Source organism: Cyprinus carpio, chromosome B3 (assembly GCF_018340385.1).
Source record: "Cyprinus carpio isolate SPL01 chromosome B3, ASM1834038v1, whole genome shotgun sequence".
Taxonomy (NCBI): domain Eukaryota; kingdom Metazoa; phylum Chordata; class Actinopteri; order Cypriniformes; family Cyprinidae; genus Cyprinus; species Cyprinus carpio.
The window spans coordinates 33516407-33526728 of NC_056599.1; the positions used below are offsets into that span (position 1 = coordinate 33516407).

The 10322-nt window shown below is 34.3% G+C and overlaps 1 protein-coding gene across 1 annotated transcript; it reads left to right on the forward strand.

Moving 5' to 3' along the window:
• The first annotated feature begins 1392 nt into the window (after positions 1–1392).
• On the forward strand, positions 1393–9554 carry LOC109080850 (alpha-N-acetylgalactosaminide alpha-2,6-sialyltransferase 2-like). The gene is made up of 9 exons (XM_042720881.1): positions 1393–1743; positions 4905–4959; positions 5054–5225; positions 5316–5478; positions 6834–6972; positions 7079–7182; positions 8757–8840; positions 8923–9019; positions 9162–9554. The coding sequence occupies exons 1-9, from the start codon at positions 1583–1585 to the stop codon at positions 9336–9338; spliced, it is 1152 nt and encodes a 383-aa protein (XP_042576815.1). The 5' UTR covers positions 1393–1582; the 3' UTR covers positions 9339–9554.
• Positions 9555–10322: the final 768 nt, after the last annotated feature.

A 10322-nucleotide genomic window follows, 5' to 3' on the forward strand; every position in this document is an offset into this window, starting at 1 on the left:
GAAAATAACATATTTAATTTGCACTTATGTGTGTGCTTATTAGTTTGCAATTCACAAGGGTAAAATAACAAGTGTGCTTGTTTTTCACATCTGATTGATTAATTAATCACCATTAATCCCCCACTTGATTTATCAATGTACATTTAGACAATTGTTTTTAGTACAAGTTTTTTCGGAAATATGCTTCTTAAATATGCAAATGACACATCATCTAATTAATTATAAACAAATTTACTTTCATTTCTGAAATATGGATATTACATAAAGCCAAGTTTAAAATTCTTCTTTCATTTTATTGACATACAACGTGGATTTTGTATGGGTTCACAGTAGCACAACGTTTTAACATGCCTGATTCTTATCGCTACTCTTTAGCACACTTCAGAAGTATGTGCTGTATGTACTACTATAATAATAGAATCAAGTCATCAAAACCATGGAATGTGTTTTTAGGGAGTTGCGTTAAGATTTGTTTTCATTGCAGTTAACTGAAATAGCCAAAACCTTAAATCAGAAGGGTGTATTTGTCATACATTTTGGCATACAGTGTTTAAGTGGCCAGCTTTGAGTTTTTCTAGATTTTTCTTTAAGACTTTAATTACGTATGGCTTTGTTTATAGAACATCTACAGAATAACAAGTAAATTACAATATTTATGTTAACACATTGCTGCCTTTCTTTGATGATGTTTCAGGGCATTCCAAATGAGCGATTATTGCCAGAAAAGTGCACTTCTACGGATATCCAGTCTTTAGGGAGCAGTGAACACTATAGTGACCCTGTCAGTTGGATTATATTTTTGACAACTGTAAAGGCCTTTAAAACCAAAAGTGTAATTAATAAGTCTCACAGACTTTTTTGTCTCAACACAGGAAGAGGAGAGGTGGCAGTGGATAAATGGCAAAACAAAGTAACTTGTGTTACTTATTTAAAAAAAAACAAAAAAAAACAATAATTCAGATATTTAGTTGAAAATCTAAAAAGTAACAGGTACTAGTTACTTAAAAAAGTAATTCTGATTACATAACTTATGTTATTTGTAATGCGTTACACCAACACTAGTCAGAATACTTTGATTTAAGCCTATAAATGTTCACTTTTTTATAGATACCTTTTTACAGTAACTGTTGCTAATATCAGTTAATTTTACTGCTCAATATGCATTTAAATTTAATTTCTCATTTTATAGGCCCCCCACCCCCTTGGTTCACCTCAAATTTTAAATTCGGTAATCTGGTGACGATTTGTGCTACCTATCCGATTTTGCTTCCAGCATGATGTTAATGTGGTGTGAGGCTTTGTTTTATTAAAATTCATACATATAGTTCCTTTAACCTCCTCTTTTCATTCAGTTCCAGTTACAGATTCCTTTCATTCACTGAATGACACTGAACTGTCAAGTCAGTTTATTTAAAGATGAACTATGATGTGAAGTTACCTGTTTGTTGACCACAGATTTCCTCCTCCATGTGTGTTGTAAAACTAGTTGTGCAACTGTTCAGATGTCGGTGGTGGGTTTATAAACACAACCTGTGCCGACTTTTCCGTGATTTCAGTCAAAGGTCTGTGTTTGGTTATTATTATGAAGTCAACTGATTATTCACCACGCATTTACTGCGTACAGCGCAGTCGAAACACAAAACTATGGCGTTGTGGATCTATTGTGGCGGTATGTGTTTGCTTCGTCTACTGGAATGTGCTGGGTTTGATGTCATCAGAAGACTGGAGCACAACATTTTTCAGGTAGGTTCAGACAGACTTTCATCCAAGACTAGCGTTATTCTCATACACTAAATCTACAAGATTAAAACAAGTGATTTGAAAGCTTTGAAAAATGTTCATGCACGTTAACTACAAGACTGAAACAAAGCAAAACAACAACAAAAAAAAAAGACTGTCACATCTTGAGAAGACACCTGTTGTCAAGATGGCAGCATTTTTTTTTTTTTAAAAGGTACAGAGCTGTCACTTACAGGTCCGTTGTGGCACCCTCAGAACACCGGTACAAAAGCTAAAAGGTACAAAGATTAAAAAATACTAATATGTAATATTTAGGGGTACATTTGCCTTTTAGCGTTTGTACCTTACGATACCAGTGACCCAGTTTTGTCTGATAACAGTATAGGACTGAGCCAGAATAAAACACAATGGCAGAGCAGTCTTTACTTTGCTATATTATACATTTCTGCAGTTATTATCCATTGTATGTTTCACATGTTTGCACTGTTTTGCTGAGTTTAAACAAATTTTGACCAGCACAACACTATGACCAGTCTTTTACTGACTTGAATGCAGTTTTGGTTCTGTGTATCCTTTGCACAACAATAAACAAAAGGCTCATTCATATCTTTGTGATTCTTAATTCTTTGAGACACAGATGTGTCATGTTTAAAGTATCTATCTGTCTGTCTGTCTGTCTATCTATCTATCTATCTATCTATCTATCTATCTATCTATCTATATGTGTCATGTTTAATGTGTCATGTTTAAAGTATCTATCTGTCTGTCTGTCTGTCTATCTATCTATCTATCTATCTATCTATCTATCTATTTTCACCACAAGGCTAAGGTGTTGACACACAGAAACACATCACATGCAGATTTTTATTTTTAACTGCATATCAGCTCCTACCATATACTGTTTCCGCATAGCCTCAGAACCAAGCCTCAAATTTGCATGATTTGCACTGATGCAAAGTGGAGTTGGTAGTATATTTTAATGTTTTGAATGTATTTGTTATTTTGTTAGGACAGAAATGCTATGTCGTCACATCATATCCTGTTAAACATCATTGCAGGTCCTAAATAATTTAGCATACTAAATCTAGTGTGACTTTAACCAGAGTTCAGATGCATTTTTATAAAAATTTTGGGAAGGTTGATTTTTTAAGACAATTTTCAGATAATAAGCAAATTTCAGTAATCGACAATGTGGATTTGAACCATGAATTTAATTTTCACTTTTCTACTAAATATGTTGAAATGCAATTGAACCTTGTATCATATGACATTAACACTTTATTTGGAAATTGGAGGGTATTGTAGGCAAGAGGTTAATGGGGTATGGTATAATATATAAGGATTAATAGGGAACTTTACATATGTAAGAGTTAATGGGGTATTATATAATATGCTAATGGCACATAGAACAAAATGTATGGGTAATATGCTAATGGGACATAGAACAAAATGTATGGGTTAATGGGTTATGATATAGTATATAAGGGTTAATGGGGTATGGTATCATATGTAAGGGTTAATGGGGTATTATATAATATGCTAATGGGTACAATATGTACGGGTTAATGGGGTACGATATAGTATTAAAGGTTTAATAAGGTGTGGTACAGTATGTAAGGGTTAATTGGGTAAGGTATCATATGTAAGGGTTAATTCAAATGGTTATGGTACAGTATGTAAGGGTTAATTGGGTAAGGTATCGTATGTAAGGGTTAATGGGGTATTATATAATATGCTAATGGAACATAGAACAATATGGATGGGTTAATGTGGTACGATATAGTATGTAAGGGTTAATGGGGTGTGGTACAGTATGTAAGGGTTAATTGGGGAAGGTATCATATGTAAGGGTTAATTCAAATTGTTATGGTACAGTATGTAAGGGTTAATGGAGTATGGTATAGTATGTAAGGGTTAATTCAAATGGTCAAATTTACAGTATGTAAGGGTTAATGGAGTATGGTATAGTATGTAAGGGTTAATTCAAATGGTTATGGTACAGTATGTAAGGGTTAATGGGGTAAGGTATAGTATGTAAGGGTTAATGGGGTATTATATAATATGCTAATGGCACATAGAACAAAATGTATGGGTCAATGAGTTATGATATAGTATGTAAGGGTTAATGGGGTATGGTATCATATGTGAGGGTTAATTGGTTATGGTACGGTATGTAAGGGTTAATTGGGGAAGGTATCATATGTAAGGGTTAATTCAAATTTTTATGGTACAGTATGTAAGGGTTAATGGAGTATGGTATAGTATGTAAGGGTTAATTCAAATGGTTATGGTACAGTATGTAACGGTTAATGGGGTATGGTATAGTATGTAAGGGTTAATTCAAATGGTTATGGTACAGTATGTAAGGGTTAATGGAGTATGGTATAGTATGTAAGGGTTAATTCAAATGTTATGGTACAGTATGTAAGGGTTAATGGAGTATGGTATAGTATGTAAGGGTTAATTCAAATGGTTATGGTACAGTATGTAACGGTTAATGGGGTATGGTATAGTATGTAAGGGTTAATTGGGGATGTTATGGTACATCATGTAAGGGTTAATGGGGTATGGTATAGTATGTAAGGGTTATATTCAAATGGGTTATGTGGTACGATATAGTATGTAAGGGTTAATGGGGTAAGGTATAGTATGTAAGGGTTAATTCAAATGGTTATGGTACAGTATGTAAGGGTTAATGGAGTATGGTATAGTATGTAAGGGTTAATTCAAATTGTTATGGTACAGTATGTAAGGGTTAATGGAGTATGGTATAGTATGTAAGGGTTAATTCAAATGGTTATGGTACAGTATGTAAGGGTTAATGGAGTATGGGAATGTAAGTAAGGGTTAAAGGGGTGTGGGATAATATGTAAGGCTTAATGGGTAATTTTATATGGGGTAATGGGGTATGTAAAATTAATGTATGATATGGTATCTACTAAAGTGAAATGAATTTTAATGTGCTACTGTATTATTATATTTCCATACACTTTTATTTTGAGTGGCCTGAAGAGGAAGACTAAAACAAGCGTTTTTTAGTTTTTGTAAGTTTCAGTATGTCCTCTATATCGCTTACCCTTGTTTCCTATATACTCCTTCACGCCCTCTTCTGCACTTGCTTAAGAATTGAATTCACTTATGTTTTGATCTTCTTTGCCCTACAGGGCTACATTAGAGACTGAAGTAAACTGGATTGTAAATGATGCAGCTGAAGAGGAGGTGAGCCGAATATGTGTAATAAGACATGGCCTAAAGCTAGCAAAGAGCATAACAATGACTAAAGTCAGACAATCTATATCAACTCTTTCATTAGGCAGTGCCAGCCTGCTCCTTGAGAAATACCATAAAGAAAGAAGACACTCTGAAGAGAAAGTTTAGCTTCTTAGTTCCTGTTCTGCAGTGGCGTGATTCTTTTATTAATTCACATTGGCAAAAGCTCCAGAATGAACCATTGCCGTATGGCTGGAAGGACCAGCCTTTCTATGGTAAACTTACTGTATACAACAGCACTACAAACATGGAAACAAAGCCATTAATCTTATAAAAACATTTTTTATTTCCTTCTTTTAACACAGAAATAGGCAAGACACTTTCTCTGCTTTCACATCCTGCCAACAGTCACCTGTTTGAGCGGAAAACATCAGAGACCTGTGTGCGTTGCGCTGTGGTGGGTAACGGAGGGATTCTGAATGGATCCAGGCAGGGGAAAAACATAGACAGTCACGATTATGTTTTCAGGTTTGTGAATTCTATAAGAAAAATCCAATATACTAAATCAAAAAATGCTTGATTTTCATTTTTGGGTGAACTATCCCTTTAAGCTGAAGTAATCAAAGTCTCTACCGCCCCAGTTTAAAGGTGCACTCAGAAATGTTTTCAGTAAAAATAAGATAAATAGTACTTTAGGGAAAATATTTCAAAACCATTCGTGTCATATAAGTAGCCCACTAAAACCAGTTTAATTTTACATGGAGCGTGTCGCCCTGATGGGTTCAGACATGTTGGAATCACATGACCAACCACATCATCCCTGTAACCCCCTGCTCTTGGAATAAAAGTGTATTCAAGCCATGTTGCAATTACTGGAATTACCAGCTTCCAAAAAGCTTTCACAATTCAAGTAGAACTCGTTATTACAACTGAACTGAACTGGGAATTTCCTGAGAGCTACGACTTGTTCAGTACCTTGCTCAAACTTCAGTTGAGGTTATTGAAGGATAGCACTGTTTATTCACTTCCCTCACCTACAATTCCTGCTGGTACTGAGACTCAAACCGGTGACCTTTGGGTTACAAGCCCGACTCTAACCATCAGGCCACAACTGCCCCAAAAGCCATCAACACCAAATAGTAGTTACATTACAGTTTATTATTTACTTTTAGGAATAGTTCACCCCAAAATAAAATAAAATAAAATAAAAAACGCTGAAAATGTATTCACCCTTCGGACATCTAAGATGTAGATGAGTTTCTTCATGGGAACAGATTAGAGAAATTTAGCATTAAATCATTTCCTGACCAATGGATTCTCTGCAGTGAATGGGTGCCGTCAGAATGAGAGTCCAAACAGATGATAAAAACATCACAATAATCCACACCACTCCAGTCCATCAATTAACATCTAGTGAAGTGAAAAGTCTTTTTAAGTCTAGTTTAGGTCTTTTTAACTTAAAACTGTCACTTCTGGCCAACATATCAGTCCATAATCCATAATAAACTTTCAATGAAGGAACTGTTCTGATGAAGACACAAACTCAACTATTTGGAAAGCCTGAGGTTGAGTTTTCAGCTATTTTTCTTTTTTGGTTGAACTATTCCTTTAAATTAATTTAAAGAGAATTTTCTTACTTATAAATCCCAGTCAATATTGATTGTTTTCTAGCAAGTATGCATTGTGAATGATTGTTAGATTATTGCTTTTTCTGTTGTATAATCTAACATACACTAAAACACACACACACAAAAAAAAAAAACATTCACTGCATGGACTAACTAAATCTAAATATCATTCAGACGCATTGTCCCCTGAGCCCTAGTAAATTTCTGACCCAACAGAACAATCATAATGCTAATAATAATTATCATTATTTTTAGGGTAAATGGGGCAATAATCCAAGGGTTTGAGGATGATGTTGGGACAAAGACGTCTTTCTACGGCTTCACCACCAACTCTCTCAAGAACTCATTAATTGGTTATAACCAAGACGGCTTCGACAAAGTGCCACGTGATCCGGTAATTAACCCTCTCATTCACAATTTAGGAATTATTATTCTCAGTTGCCATTTGCTGCCATGTGCTGTCCTGCCGATGAACTTTAGTGAAGTCTTTGACGTCACAGGGCATTGGATATATTTTTATCCCTGCTGAGACTCGAGACTATGTGATGCTGGCAGCTGCTATCCAGGGTGTGTCTGTACCCTCGGGACCTGATAAAGGTGACAGGTAGGTTTAACAATAAGATTCCTACACGTTGTTATTCGAGTCACATAATAGGTTACAATAAATTCTTCTTATTATTGTAATCATTTCCTCCTTTACAGTTCATGAATTTGAGTTGAATTGGCCAGGTCTCCTATAAACAATTAACATTTACCAAAACTGATTACTGATTATTAGCCTACTTAATATTTTGAGCTAACCATATATACTACTAATAAATGTGTATAACACAAATGTAGCCTACTAATCATAAGCTTTCAGAACAACCAGAAATATCAGAACATAGGCCATTCATTGTTGTGTAAAATATGTGAGAAATGATTATACAAGCTCATGATCCAAAGTGATTAAAAATATAGAACTAACATAATCACTATGCTGAATTCATTGTCGATGTTGAAATTAAAGTTAATAAATGACCAAATGTACCTGAATTCACTCTGTATAATTGGGAGCCATACACTTCAATTAAAATAATAATGATTTATGTTTCTTGAAAATTGCCTATATGAACACAATGAAATGTGTTATGAATTTCTTTACATTTTATACTATTTTTATTTTGCTTCATCCCACCTGTGGGACGCTTGGCGCTCTTTTTTTTGTCCTTTTTCTCTATACAGTCTTTTAGTAATCATCATAAGTTTTAGTAATCAAATTATATATAATTTGAAAGCTTAGAAGCCCAAGATTCATCCTGTGAAAACCATTTTGAAATCGGAACATGGCGTTACCATGGAAATGGTACTTTAAAATCTTATGGCGGTCTCCTCCCCCTTAGTGGGCAGTGTCAAGTGTCATATTACAAAATGCATTACAGCCTTTTAGAATCAAAACTTTTTATAATCTTGGCAACAAACATATCATTGGAAAGGTCTGAGTCTCAGGATTCCATATTTGGTGGTTATTTTGAGTATTGAAGTAAAATTGACAGAGAAATCTAGGGAAAAATTCTTTAAAAAAAATTCAAAGGAGTTTTGATGGCTCCCGGTGGTTGTTTGTGGTATGACGCCCTAAATAAAATCTCACAGGAACCTCAATTTTTTTCATATCAACTTCAAATTTGGAACATAACTTATTTAGACACAAGGCTTTAATTTTATGCCAATTTTAGGGTAAAACCTGTTATGTAAAATATTTATAATAAATAAAATAAAATAAAAATAATATAGCGCATTTTATTTACAGTACCATTTAAACTTCTATAACTTTTTGATACTTTTAATTTTTTAAAATATTTACAGTACATTTAAACTTCTTGCTAATTTTTCTTCTTTAAAAAGAGACCATAGGTCTATATTCCAAAGTGTTCATAAAATACAACAATTTTAGTTTGGATAGTGCACTTTAATGCCTATTTTAAAAAATGGGGGGTGACAGTTAAGGGGATAAATTTGAACAATCATATTTTTTACTTGCATTCAATTATGTTTGCTACCTGAATTCATTTGCATTACATTGGAATTCTAAAAGGCTTTCTACCAGTTTGTTTTTTTTATTTTATGTTTTTATTTCAACATTAACTTATGTTCTTTGTATACTAACTAACTGCTGAGTTTATTTGATTATTAAAACAGGGCCTCAGAACTTTTCGGATATAATCCTGAAACACATCAGTTCAAGATGATCCATCCATCCTTCATTCAGTATGTGACTCAAAGGTGAGAACATTTTCCTACACATTAGTCTACATATCATTTTTCTTCTCTCTTAATGTAATGCCATGGTATTATTGATTTACAGGTTCCTTAAATCTCCACGGCTGGAGCAATATAGGGATTTGTACATGCCCACCACGGGTGCACTGATGCTTTTGGTTGCTTTACACACTTGTGACCAGGTCAACAAACCTCCAATGTTTTTTTTATGGGTATTTGAAATTCTTATTAATAAAACCTTTTTATTAATTGTTAGAATGGCCCTGAAACCTACTGGTCCAGCTGTTGTTAAATAGATGTTGTGCTTGCTGGTTCTTTCCTCAGGTCTCTGCATATGGCTTTATGACAGAAAATTATAAAGACTTCTCAGACCATTACTATGACAAGGTGATGAAGCCTCTGGTCTTATATGCTAACCATGACATGGAGATGGAGCAACGTCTGTGGAAGCAGCTGCACTCTCAGAAAGTCTTGTGGCTATATCAGGGACAAAAAAAATGACATAATGTCAAGTCAGTGAATCTTGGGACATCTTACTGACAAGTAACTGCATAATGAAATTGCCAAAGCAGTATTTTGTCCTGGTGTGCTGTGATTCTCCTGCAACCTTTATAGGCGACATCATTGAAAATGTTATTTTTAATAAGTTAAATGAATTATTTATCCCTCAGGTTGTGTTCGGGTCATTTTGACCCGGAGAGAATTTTCTTTCTCTCTTTCCCAGTCAAAAATGACCAGCCTATATGCAATATTTTCACCTAATATAGCTTGTTAGCTTGTTTTCTTTTAATAAGGACTGGTTTTGTGTTTATTTTTGGAACTGATTTATCGTAGGCCTTGTTGGTCTGAGCTTACATTCCTCAGTTTTTGAGTGAAAAAAAATATTATCTGTGGATAATTTTGTCAATATTAAATAAAATATGAAAAGAATTGCACTGTTTATAACACTAGCATGCTCTAATGTTTAACCAAGAAACTTGTTTGGGAAAGCTTTTATTTTGTACAAAAAGAAAAAACAAATCTCGGTCAAAAATCTGTCAAATATGTCCTGTACCTGACCTTAATTATTGCACGTAATTTATTCCCCATGACCAGCACCATCACATTCAAAAATAATGTGCATTGTCATGCCAAATATTTAATATACAAATGTATCACTGGTATAGTTTAGCTTTCTTGTAGCTCAAACAGAACTTGGTGCTGGCAACAGCAAGAACATGGATGTGCTTATCATAGAATGCATGAACTGATATACTGTATATTATTTTGGATAAAAGCATCTGCCAAATGAATAAAGGCAAATGATTTTGAATGAATTCAGAACACAGGGTGATTTCACACTGTCTACCTCAACTATGGAAGTAAACCTGACATTTCAGTCAAAACTTCATCCCTTGGAGTCCATCAACGGATGAACCATAGGAATTTGGAGATGAGCTGGTTAAATAGTCAAGGGAATCAGTTCCAGGTATGGGGTTTATGGGA

Excerpts from the sequence above, each read along its gene's own strand:
- LOC109080850 (XM_042720881.1), top strand. The coding sequence starts at position 1,583 with ATGAAGTCAACTGATTATTCACCACGCATTTACTGCGTACAGCGCAGT. Across the intron at positions 6,973-7,078 it reads ACAAAGTGCCACGTGATCCG|GGCATTGGATATATTTTTAT; the intron begins GTAATTAACCCT and ends TTGACGTCACAG. Across the intron at positions 7,183-8,756 it reads GGACCTGATAAAGGTGACAG|GGCCTCAGAACTTTTCGGAT; the intron begins GTAGGTTTAACA and ends TTATTAAAACAG.